The sequence below is a fragment of the Corella eumyota genome, chromosome 4 (assembly GCF_963082875.1).
Source record: "Corella eumyota chromosome 4, kaCorEumy4.1, whole genome shotgun sequence".
Classification (NCBI taxonomy): domain Eukaryota; kingdom Metazoa; phylum Chordata; class Ascidiacea; order Phlebobranchia; family Corellidae; genus Corella; species Corella eumyota.
Genome location: NC_137493.1, coordinates 14,541,641 through 14,568,090, shown reverse-complemented (window position 1 = coordinate 14,568,090; position 26,450 = coordinate 14,541,641). Strand labels below are relative to the sequence as shown.

The window sequence follows — 26,450 nt, the reverse complement described above, 5'->3', positions numbered from 1 at the left end:
TAAATAATTGTTAAACTGTGTTAAAAATGCACTTTTTTGCGCGGTGCTCGAAAGCCTTAAATCTGCAATTACTAATTTTTAATTTTAACAAATCATAATTAACATCATCCTATAAATTCTTCTAGACTTTTTTCTTCATGATATGACAGTGCAATATCGTTCTGTTTAATTACCTGTTAATAAACGAGTAATAAAATTGCTTAGAAACGGTAAAACTGTGTTTTTTTAATTTAGTTAGGTTTTTTAAATTTGTTTTTATTTTTAAGTCTTTAAAAATGACCCCTACACAAATTAAAGATAGAATAGCAGTCGTTACCGTTACTTAGTTTTGGGTTGCTATTGTCAATTTTGGATATTAATAGTTATATTGCCCTATAATTAACCTACCTATTTTTTTTTGTCTCGGCAGAAGTTAGTACCGTTTATTTGCTTTTCCAAGGTCGCTGTAAATATTGGTAGTAGTCGAATGGGTTCTAACTCAAAACCTTATAGTCTAAAACAAATTGTTTTCCCACTACGCAGTAGTTGTATTAGCATAATGAAACACCTAATAACAATATACTATAAGATTAAACATTAAGATTAAATTTAAAGTTATATCCTGAAATAAAACCTAATATTTGTTTGATAGAACATAATAATGACACATATTCTCGTTTGGAACATCCGGCAGTGGGCGCTCTTTGTTTGTTTACGTTTAATTTTCGTCGACAACGGTTTGAAAGCTTGCACAATTCTGTTAAAGTTTTGGATATGTTCAACATATAAATTATACAGTTATACTTAATTATTAAAGCCGGCTGATAATGGGTAAACTTGCTGCTGTCGTTGTTGTTGCATTTCTAGCTTATGTTTTGTATGTTCCACTACCAAGAGGCTGGAAAGATGAAAGAGAACATCGAATTTTTGCAACATTTTTGACGAATATTTACAGGATAACAGACAACTATTTCTTGGTAACAAAATAAAAGTTTTTGTAATTGTTTTAGTACATTTTTTTTTATAAATCCTTCATTTTAAAAGGAGAAGTTAATAGGCTAGCTTAAACATAGAAGCACATTTGTTACTCTGATCTAATCTTGAGCTAAATTGGCAGTTAACTGGTAGCGTGGTGTAGTGGTAAGAACACTTGCTACACCACACATGAGGTCTTGGGTTCAATCCCCACTGATCTCATGCTGTAGCACCCTTAAGTAAGGCGCTATAAACGGTATGAACTTCTGCTGAGCTAGCACTTAAACAGCAGTATAATTATTGGGCAATTATAATCTATAATATCTAAAACTGCCACAAGCAACTCAAGACTGGGTCGGAGTAACTGATGTTACTCTATGTTTAAGTCGCGCAAAATAAATAATTATTGCCAGATAATTAATCTGTACATGGTGTAGTTGTTAGAACACTTGGCTTCACTACATGAGGTACTGGGTTTTATTCCCACTGCTCTCATGGTGTAGCATCCTTAATTAAGGCACTATAAACGGTACTCCTGTAAGGCCAATTCTTAATCAGCAGCTCAATTATCAAGCTATTTTGAGGATAAACAAATATAAAAACCTAATATTCCTTTTTTAGTAAACCAATAACTTAACGTAGCTATTTGTAAAAAATTCAGAATGCCATTCTAAAAATGCTTGGTCATGATAGATGGTATATGTATCGGTTGTTTATGGAAGCTGGAAAGTTAAAATATGTTGATGGTGTAACTGTAACTAATGAAACGTGGAACGGAATCAAAGTTTATATATTTACACCCGATGGAGGTAAAAACCAAAATTTATTTTCTATTGAAAAATAAAAAAAAAACAATTAAAATATTCTATTAAAATTTGTTTATAATTTTAAAATTTATTTTATTTTGCCTAATATGTAATGTGTCCATAATATAAATTTGTTAATAAACAATATACCGGATGTGGTAAGAACACTTGCTACACCATAATGAGGTCGTGGGTTCAATCCCCACTGCTCACATTCTGTAGTGCCCCTAAGTAAGGCGCTATAAACGATATGAACTCTTGCTGAGCCAACACTTAATCAGCAGCTAATAATTTTTGGGCAATTATTCTCTGTATAATATCCCAAATTGCTAAAGGTAACTCGAGACTATGTCGAAGTAACTGATGTTACTCTATGTTTAGGTCGTGCATTCGACCTTTACCCATTAAGGATATATACAAAATACAATATTCAGTTACAGTTTCCATATTTTTTTTTAAATCCTTGATTTATTTTAGTTGAAACTGGAAAAAGACCAGGGGTTGTATTTTTCCATGGCGGTGGTTGGACACTAATGAAACCAGGTGCTTTTATAATTTACCCCCAATTACTTATTATCAGTTAAAATAACATAATTGTTTAACAAAATTAATAATTACTTTAAACACTGTTGTGTTTCGTAATATTATGTTTCGTAATAAGTTAAAATTGATAAATAATGTTTTGGTAATTTTATTCCAATTTTTTTTTTAATTTTAGAACCTTATGGTGAGCTGTGTGGCCAAATGGCTAAACAAGTAAATGCAGTAGTAATTTCACCGGAGTAAGTATGTTAATACATATGAGCTAGTAGTAGTATATGTAGTACGGGTACAGTGTAAATTTAATTTAAAAAATAGGGCTCTGGGTTGGATTCCCACTACCCATAAAGAAAATATTTCTAAAAATTTTTTATGTTTTTTCTAAATGATAAACTTAAAAAAATGTTTTTTTTGACCTAATTTTTAAATATTTATTTTAGCTTTAGAACTGCACCAGAACATCCATTTCCTGCAGCTTATAATGATTGTTTAATGGTGGTTAAACATTTTATAAACAATGCTGATAGATTTAAAGTGGACATAAATAAAATTGCGCTAACAGGAGACAGTTCAGGTAAGTTGTAAAATAATTTTTAAGGTTTTTTCACATTTTAATAGATAATGGAGCTTAGTAGATGATCAATATATATATATAGTTAAGTACAAATGTCCAACTGATAGGCCCACAAAATAAAAAAAACTGCCAATTATGGTGCGCTGGTAAAATTCCGAGGCAAATATTAGTTGAGAATTGTGACTATATTAGATTACAAATGCCAATAACTAAGCTGCTGATTCAGTGCTGGTTATAGCGCCTTTACTCAAGGGCAATTATAGCGCCTTTACTCAAAGGCAATTAAAATTCGAACGGTAGGGCGGGAAATTGACTAGTATTTTCAATGATATAAAAATGTATTCTTAATGATATGTTATAGTTTTTCTAAATTATTAAATTTTTTTACTGCAGTTAGTACAAAAAAAGATTAACAAAAATTTTTGTTTTGGTAAAGGTGGAAATCTAGCTGCAGCAATAAGCTTGGAATTAGAAAATAAAATTCACTCCCAATACCTCTTATATCCAGCATTACAATTAACTAACTATCATCTACCTAATCTGGTGTATCATAAATATGATGCAATGTTGTCGGAAAGTTTGATAAATAGACTAAAAATGAGCTACCTAGGGTAAGTAAGGTATGGTGTAGTGGTCGGAACACCCTGCAGCGTGGTGTAGTGGTCAGAACACATGGCTTCACTACATAAGTCCTGGGTTTGAGTCCACTGCTTTCATGCTGTAGAGCCCGCCCTTATGTAAGGCACTTAATCGGTAGCTTATTATTTGGCAACTACAATCGGCAGCGTGGTGTAGTGGTAAGAACACTTGCCACACCACATAAGGTTGTGGGTTTAATCTCCACTACTCTATGCTGTAGCGCCCTTAAAAGGGGGGGGAGGCGCTATAAACGGTATAAACTCCTGCTGAGCCAACACTTGATAAGCAGCTTAATTTTCAGGCATTTCTAATCTATAATATCTCAAACTGCCAAATTTCTAATCTATAATATCTCAAACTGCCAGCTTGAGACTGGGTTGAGCTAACTGAATATTTGCCCGCTATTTCTTTTTTTTTCCCCTAAAATCATTATAGTGTAACTGAAGTTAAAACACCCTAAATTAAATTTTATTCTAAAATAAAAACTTTAATAATTTTATAATTTAGGTTTGATAAAGATGAACGAATGAGCTCAATAATATTGAACCATGGTCATTTATACCTTGATGGAGTGTTGGACAAGGAATTATATAACCATGTTGACACAGATAAAATACCAAAAAAGTAAAAAAATTAGGTGTATTTAAATGTATGATAAATATTATATGTAAAACGATTTTCTTGTTTAAAACACAAAATAAATTTATCTGAACCCAGTATCCAGTTGCCTTTGCCAGTTTTGTATATTATTTATCTATTTTTTGCCAGTTCATTTACCTATTAATTTATTTTTAAAAACAAAAAAAATAAATATAGCCCCTTACTTACGCATACCTCCTTTACCATACTTTTAAAAAGGGTTTATTAAGATATTTAAAAATTTTTTTACAGGTACCATAAAAAAGTTGATTTTGAAGTCCCCATTGAATTGATTCTAAGAGCTGGCAAAAAATTAACAAAAACCGAACGAAGTAATCTTAAAAAACTACTACTAGACCCAAGATTAGCACCTCTAGCGGCCAGCAATGAACTTTTAAGAAAAACACCTAAAACTTACCTTGTTACTTGTGACAGTGATGTACTAAGAGATGAAGGAGTAAGTATAGTATTTATGCAATTATGTGAAAATCATATATTTTTATTTATTTTCAATATAATAAAGTATAATACCGGCAGCGTGGTGTAGTGGTAAAGACACTTGCCACACCACACATAAGGTCGTGGGTTCAACTTGAGACTGGGTTTGGAGTAACTGATGTTACTCTATGTTTAGGTCGCGCATTCGACCTTCCCACATCAAGGATCAAGATATATACAAAAAAAATCATTATAGAATGTTACTACCCTTGTTCCTGTCTCAGTTTTAAGCGGCAATTTTTATTTTATAGTCTTACTCTTTTATAAATATTAACCAGAATACAATCAAAATTTAAGCTTTAAAATTTAAGCTTTTTTATTTTTTAATGTTATATTTATTCAGATATTATTTGCTGAAAAACTCAAAAGTTTAAATGTTGAAATAGAGCATGTTCATGTAAATGAAGCACCACATGGGGTTGCAGCTTTTACAGGTTACTTTGGTTTTATTAAAAGAAATTACTTGGAGGCAATGAAACGGAATTTTGAAACCTAAAATTTATTTTTTTAGCCAAGGTTTTTTTTGAGATATTTTAAACTCCTAAACTAATTTTTTAGGTTTGAAAAGTTTTAAGTTTTTGTGTTTATATTACTTTAAATCAATTTTTACATTTTTTGAACCGAATTTTGAATTACTTTATAATCTCCTTTTAATTATGTAGTATTAATTTGTAGTGTATCTATGCAAAATATAGCTAGAAAAATGATGAATTATCAATTTTATCTTTAAAGTACTTACAGCTAAACTTAAAATAAACTACTAAAATTTATAACAAGAAAATTTAAAAAAACTCTGTCCTTAAATCTAAACAAAAAATTTTTTTTTTATGTAAGCATTTAAAAAATTCTGCTTGATTTTCTTCAGGGCAAGTTTATATAAAACTTTTTAAGTGTTTTTTGCCTGAATCTTTTTAGCGAGACTCAAACGCGTGCGTGAATTAGGCAATTTGTTTAGCTCAAGTAAGGCTAGGCTAAAGCACAAAGTTTTAGTATTTGAATTGGTAGGGAAAGAATAACTGAGAGAAGTTTGTAATATAAAAATACCAAATGCAATTTAAATATATTGTAAAAGGTTGATTTCATAACTAGTTACTTCTTTTGTAAAAGGTTGATTTCATAACTAGTTACTTCTTTTGTAAAAGGTTGATTTCATAACTAGTTACTTCTTTTGTAAAAGGTTGATTTCATAACTAGTTACTTCTTTTGTAAAAGGTTGATTTCATAACTAGTTACTTCTTTTGTAAAAGGTTGATTTCATAACTAGTTACTTCTATTGTAAAAGGTTGATTTCATAACTAGTTACTTCTATTGTAAAAGGTTGATTTCATAACTAGTTACTTCTATTGTAAAAGGTTGATTTCATAACTAGTTACTTCTATTGTAAAAGGTTGATTTCATAACTAGTTACTTCTTTTGTAAAAGGTTGATTTCATAACTAGTTACTTCTTTTGTAAAAGGTTGATTTCATAACTAGTTACTTCTTTTGTAAAAGGTTGATTTCATAACTAGTTACTTCTTTTGTAAAAGGTTGATTTCATAACTAGTTACTTCTATTGTAAAAGGTTGATTTCATAACTAGTTACTTCTATTGTAAAAGGTTGATTTCATAACTAGTTACTTCTTTTGTAAAAGGTTGATTTCATAACTAGTTACTTCTTTTGTAAAAGGTTGATTTCATAACTAGTTACTTCTTTTGTAAAAGGTTGATTTCATAACTAGTTACTTCTTTTGTAAAAGGTTGATTTCATAACTAGTTACTTCTTTTGTAAAAGGTTGATTTCATAACTAGTTACTTCTATTGTAAAAGGTTGATTTCATAACTAGTTACTTCTTTTGTAAAAGGTTGATTTCATAACTAGTTACTTCTTTTGTAAAAGGTTGATTTCATAACTAGTTACTTCTATTGTAAAAGGTTGATTTCATAACTAGTTACTCCTATTGTAAAAGGTTGATTTCATAACTAGTTACTCCTATTGTAAAAGGTTGATTTCATAACTAGTTACTTCTTTTGTAAAAGGTTGATTTCATAACTAGTTACTTCTATTGTAAAAGGTTGATTTTATAACTAGTTACTTCTTTTGTAAAAGGTTGATTTCATAACTAGTTACTTCTATTGTAAAAGGTTGATTTCATAACTAGTTACTTTTATTGTAAAAGGTTGATTTCATAACTAGTTACTTCTATTGTAAAAGGTTGATTTCATAACTAGTTACTTCTATTGTAAAAGGTTGATTTCATAACTAGTTACTTCTATTGTAAAAGGTTGATTTCATAACTAGTTACTTCTTTTGTAAAAGGTTGATTTCATAACTAGTTACTTCTATTGTAAAAGGTTGATTTCATAACTAGTTACTTCTTTTGTAAAAGGTTGATTTCATAACTAGTTACTTCTATTGTAAAAGGTTGATTTCATAACTAGTTACTTCTTTTGTAAAAGGTTGATTTCATAACTAGTTACTTCTATTGTAAAAAATTGATTTCATAACTAGTTACTTCTTTTGTAAAAGGTTGATTTCATAACTAGTTACTTCTATTGTAAAAGGTTGATTTCATAACTAGTTACTTCTTTTGTAAAAGGTTGATTTCATAACTAGTTACTTCTATTGTAAAAGGTTGATTTCATAACTAGTTACTTTTATTGTAAAAGGTTGATTTCATAACTAGTTACTTCTATTGTAAAAGGTTGATTTCATAACTAGTTACTTCTATTGTAAAAGGTTGATTTCATAACTAGTTACTTCTATTGTAAAAGGTTGATTTCATAACTAGTTACTTCTTTTGTAAAAGGTTGATTTCATAACTAGTTAGTTCTATTGTAAAAGGTTGATTTCATAACTAGTTACTTGTTTTGTAAAAGGTTGATTTCATAACTAGTTACTTCTATTGTTAAAGGTTGATTTCATAACTAGTTACTTCTATTGTAAAAGGTTGATTTCATAACTAGTTACTTCTTTTGTAAAAGGTTGATTTCATAACTAGTTACTTCTTTTGTAAAAGGTTGATTTCATAACTAGTTACTTCTTTTGTAAAAGGTTGATTTCATAACTAGTTACTTCTATTGTAAAAGGTTGATTTCATAACTAGTTACTTCTATTGTAAAAGGTTGATTTCATAACTAGTTACTTCTTTTGTAAAAGGTTGATTTCATAACTAGTTACTTCTTTTGTAAAAGGTTGATTTCATAACTAGTTACTTCTATTGTAAAAGGTTGATTTCATAACTAGTTACTTCTTTTGTAAAAGGTTGATTTCATAACTAGTTACTTCTATTGTAAAAGGTTGATTTCATAACTAGTTACTTCTTTTGTAAAAGGTTGATTTCATAACTAGTTACTTCTATTGTAAAAGGTTGATTTCATAACTAGTTACTTCTTTTGTAAAAGGTTGATTTCATAACTAGTTACTTCTATTGTAAAAGGTTGATTTCATAACTAGTTACTTCTTTTGTAAAAGGTTGATTTCATAACTAGTTACTTCTATTGTAAAAAATTGATTTCATAACTAGTTACTTCTTTTGTAAAAGGTTGATTTCATAACTAGTTACTTTATTGTAAAAGGTTGATTTCATAACTAGTTACTTCTTTTGTAAAAGGTTGATTTCATAACTAGTTACTTCTATTGTAAAAGGTTGATTTCATAACTAGTTACTTTTATTGTAAAAGGTTGATTTCATAACTAGTTACTTCTATTGTAAAAGGTTGATTTCATAACTAGTTACTTCTATTGTAAAAGGTTGATTTCATAACTAGTTACTTCTATTGTAAAAGGTTGATTTCATAACTAGTTACTTCTTTTGTAAAAGGTTGATTTCATAACTAGTTAGTTCTATTGTAAAAGGTTGATTTCATAACTAGTTACTTGTTTTGTAAAAGGTTGATTTCATAACTAGTTACTTCTATTGTTAAAGGTTGATTTCATAACTAGTTACTTCTATTGTAAAAGGTTGATTTCATAACTAGTTACTTCTTTTGTAAAAGGTTGATTTCATAACTAGTTACTTCTTTTGTAAAAGGTTGATTTCATAACTAGTTACTTCTTTTGTAAAAGGTTGATTTCATAACTAGTTACTTCTATTGTAAAAGGTTGATTTCATAACTAGTTACTTCTATTGTAAAAGGTTGATTTCATAACTAGTTACTTCTTTTGTAAAAGGTTGATTTCATAACTAGTTACTTCTTTTGTAAAAGGTTGATTTCATAACTAGTTACTTCTTTTGTAAAAGGTTGATTTCATAACTAGTTACTTCTTTTGTAAAAGGTTGATTTCATAACTAGTTACTTCTATTGTAAAAGGTTGATTTCATAACTAGTTACTTCTATTGTAAAAAGTTGATTTCATAACTAGTTACTTCTATTGTAAAAAGTTGATTTCATAACTAGTTACTTCTTTTGTAAAAGGTTGATTTCATAACTAGTTACTTCTTTTGTAAAAGGTTGATTTCATAACTAGTTACTTCTATTGTAAAAGGTTGATTTCATAACTAGTTACTTCTATTGTAAAAGGTTGATTTCATAACTAGTTACTTCTATTGTAAAAGGTTGATTTCATAACTAGTTACTTCTTTTGTAAAAGGTTGATTTCATAACTAGTTACTTCTTTTGTAAAAGGTTGATTTCATAACTAGTTACTTCTATTGTTAAATGTTGATTTCATAACTAGTTACTTCTATTGTAAAAGGTTGATTTCATAACTAGTTACTTCTTTTGTAAAAGGTTGATTTCATAACTAGTTACTTCTTTTGTAAAAGGTTGATTTCATAACTAGTTACTTCTTTTGTAAAAGGTTGATTTCATAACTAGTTACTTCTTTTGTAAAAGGTTGATTTCATAACTAGTTACTTCTTTTGTAAAAGGTTGATTTCATAACTAGTTACTTCTATTGTAAAAGGTTGATTTCATAACTAGTTACTTCTATTGTAAAAGGTTGATTTCATAACTAGTTACTTCTATTGTAAAAGGTTGATTTCATAACTAGTTACTTCTTTTGTAAAAGGTTGATTTCATAACTAGTTACTTCTTTTGTAAAAGGTTGATTTCATAACTAGTTACTTCTTTTGTAAAAGGTTGATTTCATAACTAGTTACTTCTATTGTAAAAGGTTGATTTCATAACTAGTTACTTCTATTGTAAAAGGTTGATTTCATAACTAGTTACTTCTTTTGTAAAAGGTTGATTTCATAACTAGTTACTTCTTTTGTAAAAGGTTGATTTCATAACTAGTTACTTCTTTTGTAAAAGGTTGATTTCATAACTAGTTACTTCTTTTGTAAAAGGTTGATTTCATAACTAGTTACTTCTATTGTAAAAGGTTGATTTCATAACTAGTTACTTCTATTGTAAAAGGTTGATTTCATAACTAGTTACTTCTTTTGTAAAAGGTTGATTTCATAACTAGTTACTTCTTTTGTAAAAGGTTGATTTCATAACTAGTTACTTCTTTTGTAAAAGGTTGATTTTATAACTAGTTACTTCTATTGTAAAAGGTTGATTTCATAACTAGTTACTTCTATTGTAAAAGGTTGATTTCATAACTAGTTACTTCTTTTGTAAAAGGTTAATTTCATAACTAGTTACTTCTTTTGTAAAAGGTTGATTTCATAACTAGTTACTTCTATTGTAAAAGGTTGATTTCATAACTAGTTACTTCTTTTGTAAAAGGTTGATTTCATAACTAGTTACTTCTTTTGTAAAAGGTTGATTTCATAACTAGTTACTTCTTTTGTAAAAGGTTGATTTCATAACTAGTTACTTCTTTTGTAAAAGGTTGATTTCATAACTAGTTACTTCTTTTGTAAAAGGTTGATTTCATAACTAGTTACTTCTTTTGTAAAAGGTTGATTTCATAACTAGTTACTTCTATTGTAAAAGGTTGATTTCATAACTAGTTACTTCTATTGTAAAAGGTTGATTTCATAACTAGTTACTTCTATTGTAAAAGGTTGATTTCATAACTAGTTACTTCTTTTGTAAAAGGTTGATTTCATAACTAGTTACTTCTTTTGTAAAAGGTTGATTTCATAACTAGTTACTTCTTTTGTAAAAGGTTGATTTCATAACTAGTTACTTCTTTTGTAAAAGGTTGATTTCATAACTAGTTACTTCTTTTGTAAAAGGTTGATTTCATAACTAGTTACTTCTTTTGTAAAAGGTTGATTTCATAACTAGTTACTTCTTTTGTAAAAGGTTGATTTCATAACTAGTTACTTCTTTTGTAAAAGGTTGATTTCATAACTAGTTACTTCTATTGTAAAAGGTTGATTTCATAACTAGTTACTTCTTTTGTAAAAGGTTGATTTCATAACTAGTTACTTCTATTGTAAAAGGTTGATTTCATAACTAGTTACTTCTTTTGTAAAAGGTTGATTTCATAACTAGTTACTTCTATTGTAAAAGGTTGATTTCATAACTAGTTACTTCTTTTGTAAAAGGTTGATTTCATAACTAGTTACTTCTTTTGTAAAAGGTTGATTTCATAACTAGTTACTTCTTTTGTAAAAGGTTGATTTCATAACTAGTTACTTCTTTTGTAAAAGGTTGATTTCATAACTAGTTACTTCTTTTGTAAAAGGTTGATTTCATAACTAGTTACTTCTATTGTAAAAGGTTGATTTCATAACTAGTTACTTCTATTGTAAAAGGTTGATTTCATAACTAGTTACTTCTATTGTAAAAGGTTGATTTCATAACTAGTTACTTCTATTGTAAAAGGTTGATTTCATAACTAGTTACTTCTTTTGTAAAAGGTTGATTTCATAACTAGTTACTTCTTTTGTAAAAGGTTGATTTCATAACTAGTTACTTCTTTTGTAAAAGGTTGATTTCATAACTAGTTACTTCTTTTGTAAAAGGTTGATTTCATAACTAGTTACTTCTATTGTAAAAGGTTAATTTCATAACTAGTTACTTCTATTGTAAAAGGTTGATTTCATAACTAGTTACTTCTTTTGTAAAAGGTTGATTTCATAACTAGTTACTTCTATTGTAAAAGGTTGATTTCATAACTAGTTACTTTTATTGTAAAAGGTTGATTTCATAACTAGTTACTTCTATTGTAAAAGGTTGATTTCATAACTAGTTACTTCTATTGTAAAAGGTTGATTTCATAACTAGTTACTTCTATTGTAAAAGGTTGATTTCATAACTAGTTACTTCTTTTGTAAAAGGTTGATTTCATAACTAGTTAGTTCTATTGTAAAAGGTTGATTTCATAACTAGTTACTTGTTTTGTAAAAGGTTGATTTCATAACTAGTTACTTCTATTGTTAAAGGTTGATTTCATAACTAGTTACTTCTATTGTAAAAGGTTGATTTCATAACTAGTTACTTCTTTTGTAAAAGGTTGATTTCATAACTAGTTACTTCTTTTGTAAAAGGTTGATTTCATAACTAGTTACTTCTTTTGTAAAAGGTTGATTTCATAACTAGTTACTTCTATTGTAAAAGGTTGATTTCATAACTAGTTACTTCTATTGTAAAAGGTTGATTTCATAACTAGTTACTTCTTTTGTAAAAGGTTGATTTCATAACTAGTTACTTCTTTTGTAAAAGGTTGATTTCATAACTAGTTACTTCTATTGTAAAAGGTTGATTTCATAACTAGTTACTTCTTTTGTAAAAGGTTGATTTCATAACTAGTTACTTCTATTGTAAAAGGTTGATTTCATAACTAGTTACTTCTTTTGTAAAAGGTTGATTTCATAACTAGTTACTTCTATTGTAAAAGGTTGATTTCATAACTAGTTACTTCTTTTGTAAAAGGTTGATTTCATAACTAGTTACTTCTATTGTAAAAAATTGATTTCATAACTAGTTACTTCTTTTGTAAAAGGTTGATTTCATAACTAGTTACTTCTATTGTAAAAGGTTGATTTCATAACTAGTTACTTCTTTTGTAAAAGGTTGATTTCATAACTAGTTACTTCTATTGTAAAAGGTTGATTTCATAACTAGTTACTTTTATTGTAAAAGGTTGATTTCATAACTAGTTACTTCTATTGTAAAAGGTTGATTTCATAACTAGTTACTTCTATTGTAAAAGGTTGATTTCATAACTAGTTACTTCTATTGTAAAAGGTTGATTTCATAACTAGTTACTTCTTTTGTAAAAGGTTGATTTCATAACTAGTTAGTTCTATTGTAAAAGGTTGATTTCATAACTAGTTACTTGTTTTGTAAAAGGTTGATTTCATAACTAGTTACTTCTATTGTTAAAGGTTGATTTCATAACTAGTTACTTCTATTGTAAAAGGTTGATTTCATAACTAGTTACTTCTTTTGTAAAAGGTTGATTTCATAACTAGTTACTTCTTTTGTAAAAGGTTGATTTCATAACTAGTTACTTCTTTTGTAAAAGGTTGATTTCATAACTAGTTACTTCTATTGTAAAAGGTTGATTTCATAACTAGTTACTTCTATTGTAAAAGGTTGATTTCATAACTAGTTACTTCTTTTGTAAAAGGTTGATTTCATAACTAGTTACTTCTTTTGTAAAAGGTTGATTTCATAACTAGTTACTTCTATTGTAAAAGGTTGATTTCATAACTAGTTACTTCTTTTGTAAAAGGTTGATTTCATAACTAGTTACTTCTATTGTAAAAGGTTGATTTCATAACTAGTTACTTCTTTTGTAAAAGGTTGATTTCATAACTAGTTACTTCTATTGTAAAAGGTTGATTTCATAACTAGTTACTTCTTTTGTAAAAGGTTGATTTCATAACTAGTTACTTCTATTGTAAAAGGTTGATTTCATAACTAGTTACTTCTTTTGTAAAAGGTTGATTTCATAACTAGTTACTTCTATTGTAAAAAATTGATTTCATAACTAGTTACTTCTTTTGTAAAAGGTTGATTTCATAACTAGTTACTTTATTGTAAAAGGTTGATTTCATAACTAGTTACTTCTTTTGTAAAAGGTTGATTTCATAACTAGTTACTTCTATTGTAAAAGGTTGATTTCATAACTAGTTACTTTTATTGTAAAAGGTTGATTTCATAACTAGTTACTTCTATTGTAAAAGGTTGATTTCATAACTAGTTACTTCTATTGTAAAAGGTTGATTTCATAACTAGTTACTTCTATTGTAAAAGGTTGATTTCATAACTAGTTACTTCTTTTGTAAAAGGTTGATTTCATAACTAGTTAGTTCTATTGTAAAAGGTTGATTTCATAACTAGTTACTTGTTTTGTAAAAGGTTGATTTCATAACTAGTTACTTCTATTGTTAAAGGTTGATTTCATAACTAGTTACTTCTATTGTAAAAGGTTGATTTCATAACTAGTTACTTCTTTTGTAAAAGGTTGATTTCATAACTAGTTACTTCTTTTGTAAAAGGTTGATTTCATAACTAGTTACTTCTTTTGTAAAAGGTTGATTTCATAACTAGTTACTTCTATTGTAAAAGGTTGATTTCATAACTAGTTACTTCTATTGTAAAAGGTTGATTTCATAACTAGTTACTTCTTTTGTAAAAGGTTGATTTCATAACTAGTTACTTCTTTTGTAAAAGGTTGATTTCATAACTAGTTACTTCTTTTGTAAAAGGTTGATTTCATAACTAGTTACTTCTTTTGTAAAAGGTTGATTTCATAACTAGTTACTTCTATTGTAAAAGGTTGATTTCATAACTAGTTACTTCTATTGTAAAAAGTTGATTTCATAACTAGTTACTTCTATTGTAAAAAGTTGATTTCATAACTAGTTACTTCTTTTGTAAAAGGTTGATTTCATAACTAGTTACTTCTTTTGTAAAAGGTTGATTTCATAACTAGTTACTTCTATTGTAAAAGGTTGATTTCATAACTAGTTACTTCTATTGTAAAAGGTTGATTTCATAACTAGTTACTTCTATTGTAAAAGGTTGATTTCATAACTAGTTACTTCTTTTGTAAAAGGTTGATTTCATAACTAGTTACTTCTTTTGTAAAAGGTTGATTTCATAACTAGTTACTTCTATTGTTAAATGTTGATTTCATAACTAGTTACTTCTATTGTAAAAGGTTGATTTCATAACTAGTTACTTCTTTTGTAAAAGGTTGATTTCATAACTAGTTACTTCTTTTGTAAAAGGTTGATTTCATAACTAGTTACTTCTTTTGTAAAAGGTTGATTTCATAACTAGTTACTTCTTTTGTAAAAGGTTGATTTCATAACTAGTTACTTCTTTTGTAAAAGGTTGATTTCATAACTAGTTACTTCTATTGTAAAAGGTTGATTTCATAACTAGTTACTTCTATTGTAAAAGGTTGATTTCATAACTAGTTACTTCTATTGTAAAAGGTTGATTTCATAACTAGTTACTTCTTTTGTAAAAGGTTGATTTCATAACTAGTTACTTCTTTTGTAAAAGGTTGATTTCATAACTAGTTACTTCTTTTGTAAAAGGTTGATTTCATAACTAGTTACTTCTATTGTAAAAGGTTGATTTCATAACTAGTTACTTCTATTGTAAAAGGTTGATTTCATAACTAGTTACTTCTTTTGTAAAAGGTTGATTTCATAACTAGTTACTTCTTTTGTAAAAGGTTGATTTCATAACTAGTTACTTCTTTTGTAAAAGGTTGATTTCATAACTAGTTACTTCTTTTGTAAAAGGTTGATTTCATAACTAGTTACTTCTATTGTAAAAGGTTGATTTCATAACTAGTTACTTCTATTGTAAAAGGTTGATTTCATAACTAGTTACTTCTTTTGTAAAAGGTTGATTTCATAACTAGTTACTTCTTTTGTAAAAGGTTGATTTCATAACTAGTTACTTCTTTTGTAAAAGGTTGATTTTATAACTAGTTACTTCTATTGTAAAAGGTTGATTTCATAACTAGTTACTTCTATTGTAAAAGGTTGATTTCATAACTAGTTACTTCTTTTGTAAAAGGTTAATTTCATAACTAGTTACTTCTTTTGTAAAAGGTTGATTTCATAACTAGTTACTTCTATTGTAAAAGGTTGATTTCATAACTAGTTACTTCTTTTGTAAAAGGTTGATTTCATAACTAGTTACTTCTTTTGTAAAAGGTTGATTTCATAACTAGTTACTTCTTTTGTAAAAGGTTGATTTCATAACTAGTTACTTCTTTTGTAAAAGGTTGATTTCATAACTAGTTACTTCTTTTGTAAAAGGTTGATTTCATAACTAGTTACTTCTTTTGTAAAAGGTTGATTTCATAACTAGTTACTTCTATTGTAAAAGGTTGATTTCATAACTAGTTACTTCTATTGTAAAAGGTTGATTTCATAACTAGTTACTTCTATTGTAAAAGGTTGATTTCATAACTAGTTACTTCTTTTGTAAAAGGTTGATTTCATAACTAGTTACTTCTTTTGTAAAAGGTTGATTTCATAACTAGTTACTTCTTTTGTAAAAGGTTGATTTCATAACTAGTTACTTCTTTTGTAAAAGGTTGATTTCATAACTAGTTACTTCTTTTGTAAAAGGTTGATTTCATAACTAGTTACTTCTTTTGTAAAAGGTTGATTTCATAACTAGTTACTTCTTTTGTAAAAGGTTGATTTCATAACTAGTTACTTCTTTTGTAAAAGGTTGATTTCATAACTAGTTACTTCTATTGTAAAAGGTTGATTTCATAACTAGTTACTTCTTTTGTAAAAGGTTGATTTCATAACTAGTTACTTCTATTGTAAAAGGTTGATTTCATAACTAGTTACTTCTTTTGTAAAAGGTTGATTTCATAACTAGTTACTTCTATTGTAAAAGGTTGATTTCATAACTAGTTACTTCTTTTGTAAAAGGTTGATTTCATAACTAGTTACTTCTTTTGTAAAAGGTTGATTTCATAACTAGTTACTTCTATTGTAAAAGGTTGATTTCATAACTAGTTACTTCTATTGTAAAAGGTTGATTTCATAACTAGTTACTTCTTTTGTAAAAGGTTGATTTCATAACTAGTTACTTCTTTTGTAAAAGGTTGATTTCATAACTAGTTACTTCTTTTGTAAAAGGTTGATTTCATAACTAGTTACTTCTATTGTAAAAGGTTGATTTCATAACTAGTTACTTCTATTGTAAAAGGTTGATTTCATAACTAGTTACTTCTTTTGTAAAAGGTTGATTTCATAACTAGTTACTTCTTTTGTAAAAGGTTGATTTCATAACTAGTTACTTCTATTGTAAAAGGTTGATTTCATAACTAGTAAAACTACATATAAGGTAAGACTAATAAACTTTGTTAATTTTTATATTGTTTCTTAGTGTAAAATGCCATTTTTTAAACAACAAATATGGTAATAACGTAAAGTTTACGTGTTAGATGTCCCTAATTTAAAATTAAACGAGGTCAAATTTAAAGGTTTTCTATCAGCTTGACCCGCTACCTGCCTGTTATTTGATAACAAAAAAAGCATTGTCATATGTAGTTTGTTTATTAAAGTTATTTGTTTAATGCGCATAACAACGAAGCAGGAATGAAATAATACACTTTTAATAAAGAAAAATAAAGAGCCTTGTTGTTAATTCAACTAAAACAGAAACGAACACAAGTAAAGCAGAACAATAAATTAAAAATTGCACTTTAGAATAAATTAAAAATATGTACAAGTTTATAAACACAATTTCATTTTATAAAAACTGACTCGTTAATATTAAAGCACCAGCACTATACTTTAAGCAAGGACAACTCATTTTGGGATTCTTTAAAAATTTGTTTTTTACAAGACGACGATGACGTCATGTTATTTTTTGTGACGTCATCGTCAGTCACATCGGAAACAATTTTGTTTTTGTCTTCATCATTTAATAAAATCTGGTTATTATTAATATTTAATTTTATTTGGTCTTTAATATCGTCATGGTCAAGATCTGGTTTAACATGGTTGTTATTTTTTATAACATCGTCTATATTATGGTTATTGTCATCTGGCAAGTTTTTAATGGTGCCATGGTCTGTAATGGTGTCTATTAAAACAGGGTCAGTTTCGGCACTGGTCTTTTTAAGCTGTTCAGTACAATCCTGATGGTTCTCGGATGGTGTATGGTCTATATTTTCGTTAATACTGTCACCCTTTTTTGGCATGGTTTCAGAAATGGTGTTGTTAATGTCATTGCTAGGTAAACTTTGATTAATACTCGGCAAGGAATGGTTAACAACAGATATCTGGTCTTTTTCTGATGTCTGTTCAGAATTTAACAACATCTGGTTGATATTTAGTATCATCTGGTTGCTTCTTGGTCTATGGTCCTTTTCGGGAGATTTACAAAGTGGTTTTGAAACTGGTAAATTTTCTTTTTCTTTAAGTGCAGTTTTGGTATTTTCTTGAATAATGTCTTTAACTGGCGACTCTTCAATCTTAATCAACAATTCATTGTTTTCTGGCAAATTTTGATCTTTAATTATTTCTTGTTTATTAATGATAAAATTTAAATTATTTTTTGAAGTGGTATCTACATTTAAATGGTCACAACTTATTACGGTATCGTAGTTAATTGGTAAATTGTTGGTATCGGTTTGAATCTGGTCTTTTTTTGGCACTGTCTGGTTATTTTCCTGATTTGGTAAAGTGTGAACCAGTTTTTGACCAATCTCTGGCAACTGTTGGTTTGTTGCTGGAGAATTATTGCTACTTAGTATCGACTGTTCCGAGCTTGTAGACTCACAGTCGCTACTCTCTCCCAGTTGAAACATCCCCTTTTTACCCTTGCCGCTAGATGGCACGTTCGAGTCGCTCGCCACTCGCCGCATTTCTGAAGTCAGCGAGTGACGATGCAGTCTCAGCTGATTCCCAAGGCTTCGCGACGCGAAGGGGGCCTGCGAAATTTCGTTGAATGATCGGCAGTTTAAGATCGGGATCGGGGACGTCGAAACGGAATCAAAATCCCACAAAACGTCGGTGTACGCAGTTTTGTCAACAGGAACTGGAGATGAATTGATCGGAACTCGATCGCATATCACCACCCATCCGTTATCCTTATCCTCGTTATTATTCTCCGCCGATCCTAAATTACACAGACTCGAATTCGACGACCGGTAATTCTGTGACGTCAGCGACGCAGTAAAAACGTCACTGGTCCGCGGGTATTCCCCAGAATCGCCATGACCAGAGTCGATACTCGTTCGGTCGCATTCGGCAATTGTGGAGCACGCGGATCGATCCGTGCACGCCGATCCGTACACGCCAATTGCACGCGCGATCGAGTCCATGGATCCTCTTCGTTTTGCGTCCTTCAGCATCCTGGACATTTCTTTGCGATCCAGTTGAGTTTGGAGGAAGAGATGAACTGCGCTGCTTGAAAGAAACAGTGTTTCCCTCACAATTCTGTAATTCAAAAACAGGGTTGCCATGAAATTTTAAATCTCACGAAAATTATTAATCTGGTTAATTAAAGTTAAAGAAACAAAAAATTGGTTAATTATAAATTTTTTTTTATTTGTATTTACTTTTGTAGAAAGTCGGTCAAAATAAGTTGTCGTTCTTTTAAATAACTTTCGTTAAAAGTCCCAAATAAACGACCCATTGGTAAGCTAGGTGGTTTTCTAGAAAAAAAATAAAAAAATTTCAAATACTTAAAAACTAATTTTAACTTTAAGTTGTAAAAAAAATTTGCTAAAGACTAAAAGGTATATTAGGTTAAAACAGTTTTTAGTATTTGCTTATGAAACAAATATAGCTTTTTTTTGTAAACAATCTGTTTTTACATCAAAGCAAGGTTAGTCACTTTAACCTGCACGAAAATACTTGTAATACACCAGTACATACATTGTATAGACTGACTAACTTAACGAGTATGCATTGTGTAAATACCAGAGTTTAAAGTGCATAGTTTTGCACATGACCAAAATAATGCATTTTTAGGAATCGTGTTTTAACAATTTGGACAACAATAGGACATGTGACTCTTGTGCATTGTTGCCAACAATTAATTTTCGCAAGCTATAAAATGCGGGATTGTGACGTCATAGGTAATGCAATAACAAGGCTGTAAAACACAGCTAACTTAAAAACAGATCGATTTTTTGTTTTGAGCGATTTGATTGGTCAATATTTGGGTCACACCTACCAAAATACGCCTTATTTTACGTCACCATAGCAACCAAAACAACATTTTTAACCTAGTTAATTAAAAACATGTTTGTGAAATTTAATTTTGGTAAACAAATCTCAACTAACTTGTAAATTGATTTTTTGAACTAATTCTGACGTCACTTAACACGTGCGTTAACCTTCAAAATATTGCAACATGGTCGATAATAAAGATAAATCGCAATATTTCAAAGGTTGCGCAATAAACAAAATTTAAAGGTGATCTTTTAAAAAACTTAAAGTTTAAAATGTTTTTGATCTTAGACATTTATACCTTTGAACACTTAGGTTAATTATAAATTCGCTCAATGTGCAATTCTTTAAATAGATTCGTCGCATTTTTATATATACAAATAGTTATCAAAAATGTAAGCCTAAAATATAGCTACCCGCTTTTTTTTTTAACCATTTTAAGCATTTTGTTGATGATTTTAGATATAAACACTTTTTTTTACTTACATTGTTGTTGTTTGCAACAAAGCCTTTCTTAACCAAACGAAATCTGAATATCTTCGGATAACAACCGATTTGTGCAAAGTAAAAGATAGACTGTTCGTCTGAGAACCCAAAAACGTAAATAATTAGTAAATACAAAATTTTAAATCTGTTTTTTTTTATTGTAAAACTTTATTCCCAATGTGGAAAGATCAATTTTGAGATCTAAACATAGAGTAACATTTGTTACACCAACCCAGTCTTAAGTTGATTTTTTTAGTTTGGGATACATCGCCTAATGAATAATTTATCTATATTGGTTTTAACTCGTTAGAAGTTCCTATCATATATAACTACCTATTTAAAAGTGCCACGACGTGAAGGCAGTAGGAATCAAACTTATAACCTCATGCAGTTAGTCCCAGTGTTCTTACCATTACTACACGCCGCTATTAGGTTACTGAAAGAACAAATATAGCTTACCTGTAAAGAGACTTCATACGTTGTGAATCGTCCATCGTTGTGTGTATTATGTATTGTTGGGTTCTGTACCTTTACGTCGATGTACTCCTGCAAAATAATGACGTCATTATTAGTGACGTAATATTTATTAAATTGTGACGTCTTTAACTAATATACAAACCTTTTGTGGAGGCAGCTCGCTTATACACGAATCTGAAGATGACATTTTTTGAATTTTTTACTATTTTTTTAATGTTTTAATTAAAATCATTCTATATAAAAATCTAATAAAAAAGGTAAAGTTATAATTTTTTTGGGCACAAAAATGCCGTTTAAATTCACAGATAGCATATAGAGTTAAGACATATTAAACCAGTAAAAATGTCCATAATTTTTTGATCAAAATCGTTCTATTCCAAATCATGTCAAACTTTTAAAATAAACTACTGAATGTATTTGCCTTTTTTGTTCTAAAATACCAGCTTTATTTCTACAAAATTATCACCTACATTAGCAGAACTACTGCCTATTAAACCAGTTCGGTTTTAAAATGAACAGGAACTGAAATAGCTTGGAGTTATATATAATCTTTACCGAAAATACGTCGTAAAAAAAGTAAACTCGGTCGTATGGTGACATCACAATCGCATATTATTGTTATCTGAAGACCGATAACAACTCAAAAAAATTTTTATTTTGTTTTTAGCTAAAGTGATAACAGTTTTTAGAAAGTAATGCATTCAAAATAATAAAAATCAGAATACAGGATTTCTTTTGTTTACTAAAACGTAAGCTGATAACAAAACATTGTTTTTCCTTATTTTAGCGGATGTATTAATAAAGGCACGAGTTCCCTTTCTTTTGCAAGAAATATATTTTAAAATTGTACTAAAGCTTATTCCCAAGTATGCAACTTACACTAAAAGGCATAATGCCTGTAACGCATTAACACTGGCTTGGCAAAATATTATTAGCTTGTACAGTTTACTCATATATTGTTTGACCTTAGTGCATTTTGGTTCGTTTGTGGAAACAAACACTTACTTTGAAAGTATAGTAACTACACTTTTAAACAAACACTTACTTTGAAAGTATAGTAACTACACTTATAAAAAATTAATTTTAGTATTCAAACTATACTTGTTATTAGTATTTTCTTCCTAAAGTTAGTCTATTCGCTTTGAATATAGTACATAATGCTGTACATACTAATAAACTTGCAACCAACTGAACGAACTTTTTATGTATTGTCTCGATAAAAAGATGACACTTCACGTTTTGGCTTGGTTAAACTAATTGTAAAACTGCTTAATATACAAATATTAAAACAGACTAAATATGGTATTTAAACTTTTGTTGCCGCAAAATTATAAACGTTGCATTTTTAAATTGAAATAGTTCACTTCTCCCAATTACATATTACTTAAAACTAAGGTAAGCTTGGTAATTTTAGGTAAACTTGATTTTACCTTTTAATCTGTTAAATTAATTACTTAGAATTAATTAGGCAGCCTTACATATTAACACAATGTTTATAATTATACCTTCTAACACTACCGTTTCTTCACGTGACGTATGACATAACTTCACAAGGTTAACCAATAACTATAACCTTTTCCTGTCCTTATTTCATACAAAAATGCAATTTATGTAGTTAAAATATTCTAAATACTTGAAATCTGTTTTATCTTGTAGCTGAAAATATATATTTTTAAGACATTTTTATGCCAATACTATAGATTATGATGTTTGGGTATTTACATTAGTAATTTAAACAGAGCAATTAAATGTATGACAAATAATGACTGCTGTTGTTGTTTAACTAGAACAACATTTGGAAATGGGTGACGTTTTTTCCATTAGTCATTGTGACTTTATACAGACTTAATTGTTTAACAGACCGCCTAAAATACGAACTGTAGCAAAATAAAAAGCTGTAATTTCAACTCAAAAACTGAATTGTGGTTAAAAACACTTGACATTTTATATTGGAACAATTAATTCAACTAGATTTGCCTAAAATTATATTCTAACTGTTAAGATTTGTTTATAGCAGTATATTTATTGATATAAATAAACTTTATTGTTTGTTAAGTAAAATAACACACTTTATATCATATACATAAACTTATATTGCTTTGCTAATATATTAATATACACACAGACACATATAACTGATTGTCAGATTGTAATAAATATTCATAAATTGGTCTGTCAGTCTGTAGTTTTTTGTTGTATCAGAGTATGATGTAAAAATTGATTTAAAATTTCCTTTCTAGCTTCTTTTTTTCCATGATAAGAAATACTTATAAACTAAAAAGTATTTTAAACACCTAACTAGTTAATTTATCTGTTAAAATAACCTTTTGTTAACAAAAAATTACAACGCTTTCAGTAAAAGATTGAACTCAACGACTTTCAAATACCGATCTCAAATACTTAAAATCATTTAGTGAATCGTATAATTATGCGGCTATAAAAACCTGCGTGAGCGCATCACGTAACCGTAACCAGCTGCTCTTTTGTCGCAAATTTTTACGTTCCTTTTTCTTTGTTATTAATATCGCGCTCTCTTTTATATTGCGAATGACGTAAGAGTAAATAAGCGCGCCAGGCCGTTCTCTCGAATTTCAAATATGACGTCACTGAGTTCGACTAAAATTCTAAATAATTTAATAAAAAAACAATTAAATTAAATCATTTTAAACATTGATTTCTACTAAAAATAAGCCTAACAATTTACATCAAATTTTAAGTCAGGAATAGTTTGGCAATATTACTTTTTGTATTATATTTTAAAAGTAAAACTGCTTTTATTTAAAAAAAAATATTAATTTAAACAAGAAAATACACAAAAAAAATATTTTCTCTAAATTAATTTCATTTAAATTTAGAATTAATCTTAAAAATTTTTAAGAAAAAATTAAAGTCAATTTATTTGGACAGACAGTCCTTATTCACGCTTAAGAAATCACCTGGCCTTTGAACATTTGGAATCACAACTCCTAATCCTACTGGGATATAATGGTTAGGCTTTATTAATATTTAAAACAGACTTATTGATTTCATTAGAAGAACGTCTAGACAAATAGTAGCAAAATACGTGTGGATGAACTTAAAAAAAGTAGAGCAATTATAAATAAATTATTTATTTAATTTTTTGTATATATTCGTTGTATTTTAAGTTATACCTTTTAAGTTTTAAGATTTTTGTAGGTATCTCTTATACTAAACCACTGGACTAACCTTAATTTTAGGCTTAGTTATTTCAGCAATAAGATATCTAACTGAAAAAAAATAGATAATATGTAATCAATTTTAATTAATTAATATCTTATTTCTTTTTTTTTTTGCATTATACTTTTGTTTAAAAATAGTTAAATATAAATCTAGACAACCGGACGTAATTCACCAAAAAAGTTTTTTTTAAGTTAAACTTTCGACCTTTTGAGTAGCAGTTCAAATTTCTGTCTTTAATTGTAGACAAAAAAGTTAAAACGCTGCCAATGCAGTTCTTCTATATATAGCAGCAAGCATACTTAAAGTTTTTCAGTTACTTAAAAATTGTCAAACCAAATTTAAGCGCAGAAAATTAGAATAAAAATTATATATATTAAATATTTTAATTTTATTTTAATTTTTAATTTAATAGCATTAACATTACCTTAATATTTTTGTATTTGACGTTATCTTATAATTAGATAAAGTATTTATAATTTGATTTATACATTTTTTTATTTTTAAGTAAAGTTTTTTTTTAAATATAAAGTAGAAAGTTAGAATAAATAAAAATGAGTTTTTGTGGTACCTGGGTATTGAAAGAACAAGAAGGATACGAGAGCTTTATGAAATTAATGGGTAATTTTATAAAAAAATTAAATACTTTTGTAATCCAAAAAAAATTGGTATTTTGATAATTTTTTTTTGTTTTTTAAAATATAGTAATTAGCTATAAAAATGTTGTGTAGAAAAACATATCGTAATTAAATGCTTTAAAAATTATCTAAAGTGAGCAAAACTTAGGTTTTTAATTTGGTCAACTTGATATTTAAGTTGACTATTTTTTCAATAATGTTTAAGTTTCGTATTTTTTTAATTTAACAAATTTTTAAGGGGTTGAAAAGTTCACTTTTAACTAGACCAAAGTTCGTGTTTAGCTAATGCATTTGTCGGTATAGTTCAAAAACCTGCGCATACTCCGTATCTAGGTCACTTTAAGATAGGGTCACGTGCAAAGAAGCGGTTGAGTCGTTTTTGAACGACATGTCAAAAGTTGTTGTTTTTGTCTAAACGTTTAGCACAAATTCCAATCTAGGGTTAAAAGTTTAAGTTTTCAAAAAAAAATGTTCACATTTCAAGAAAATTAAGAACTTTAAACTTTAGTTGAACTCATATATAATTAAACACGTTCAAAAAACCCCAAAATTTTGTTTCATTTTAGATTTTAAAATTTCACGAATTCGCAAGTTAATTAAAATGGCTTGGGTCAAAATAAATGTATGTGGTGATTCAAAAAGCACGATTTATAAAATTGACAGAGAATAAATTATTTTTAAATTTAAGGTATTTTAAATAACGTTATAATATATTATAAACTGCCCATTGTCTTTATGAAAATGTGAAGATTGTAAAAACACAAATGCATAAAAATGATGTTTAGTCAAAAAAAATAAAACATTTTTTAACCCTATTTGCGATTTATAAACATAGTCACATACCGAATAAAATCTAAAACCAAAAATGATGACTTAAGACTGTCGGGGCTTACAGAAATTCGCCACAGGTAACTCGAGACTGGGTCGGGGTAACAGTTGTTACTTTAAGTTTAGGTTGCTCATTTGACCTTCCCACATTGAGGCTAAATCTATTTACAAAAAAAACAATTTTTTTATCGTTTTTCAGGTGTACCCGATCAATACATAGCTGCTGGTAAAAACGCACCGGTCACGTTGGAAATCTGCAAAACAGGAGATGAGTTCAGTATTAAAACGATCACTGGTCCAACATCTTGGACTGACCAGTTTGAAATTGGCAAACCAGCTCTAATAACCGGTCCTGGTCAGAAAAAAATGGAGGTCCGTTGTTGTTACTATTTGTCGTTTTGCGCATGCGCAGAATTATTGTCTATGAGCTGTAATTTTTTAATCTAATACGATTAGTTAGCTAGACATGACGTCATTATATTTTAAATCCTAATAACGTAAATTATAACGACTAATGACGTCACAATAAAAAAATTGTGACGTACTAAGTTAATCGTGACGTCATTTATGTTACAGACAGTGGTGCAGATGATAGATGGAAAAATGGTAGGAGAATATAAGGTACCAAATGCGACCATTACGGCGACCAGAGAAGTTGATGGCGACCAACTGTATGACGTAAGTTTCGTACAATTATGACGTCATCTAAATTTTTTTTTTATTGAACTTATATTAGTAATTATTTTATTGTTAAGCTAGGAGACTATATATTTATAAAGCAGGACTATTACGACATTCCTGCAGTGGGTATTAAATCCAAGATCTTATGCCCATAAACTGAGATGTGCCTAACGTCCTTCACTATTTTACCACGATGCTGTTATACTTCATTACTTTTTTACTTCTATTTTTGTTGTTTAATGTAAAAAAATATTTATTTTATCTTAGACCCTCTCAGTTGCTCACGTGACCTTCAAACGAACATTCCAAAGAACATAGATGCCTGGTCTTTCAAGCAAGCTTTCGTATCATACATGTAATTGTTAACAATAATATCAATTTATTTTTAAGCTTAAATTAATTTTAACACCATAGTATATTTATATAGAATGTATATATCTAATAAACCTGAATAACTTTGAAAGTGCAACAATAAAAAGACAAACGCAG

General features: G+C 28.2%; 2 protein-coding genes across 2 annotated transcripts; one reads left to right on the top strand and one right to left on the bottom strand.

Annotated features, from left to right (window-relative positions):
• The first annotated feature begins 718 nt into the window (after window positions 1-718).
• On the top strand, window positions 719-26,444 carry LOC145750505 (neutral cholesterol ester hydrolase 1-like). Its single transcript, XM_082566557.1, has 12 exons — window positions 719-956; window positions 1,616-1,763; window positions 2,238-2,303; window positions 2,479-2,542; window positions 2,741-2,874; window positions 3,311-3,485; window positions 4,021-4,137; window positions 4,405-4,609; window positions 4,994-5,084; window positions 25,480-25,652; window positions 25,857-25,958; window positions 26,229-26,444. Exons 1-12 carry the CDS (start codon window positions 807-809, stop codon window positions 26,277-26,279), a joined length of 1,476 nt encoding a protein of 491 aa, XP_082422683.1. The 5' UTR covers window positions 719-806; the 3' UTR covers window positions 26,280-26,444.
• Window positions 17,013-21,016, bottom strand: LOC145750224 (uncharacterized). The gene is made up of 5 exons (XM_082566205.1): window positions 20,759-21,016; window positions 20,599-20,685; window positions 20,140-20,237; window positions 19,038-19,133; window positions 17,013-18,915 (listed from the first exon to the last, which is right to left on the bottom strand). The coding sequence occupies exons 1-5, from the start codon at window positions 20,801-20,803 to the stop codon at window positions 17,259-17,261; spliced, it is 1,983 nt and encodes a 660-aa protein (XP_082422331.1). The 5' UTR covers window positions 20,804-21,016; the 3' UTR covers window positions 17,013-17,258.
• Window positions 26,445-26,450: the final 6 nt, after the last annotated feature.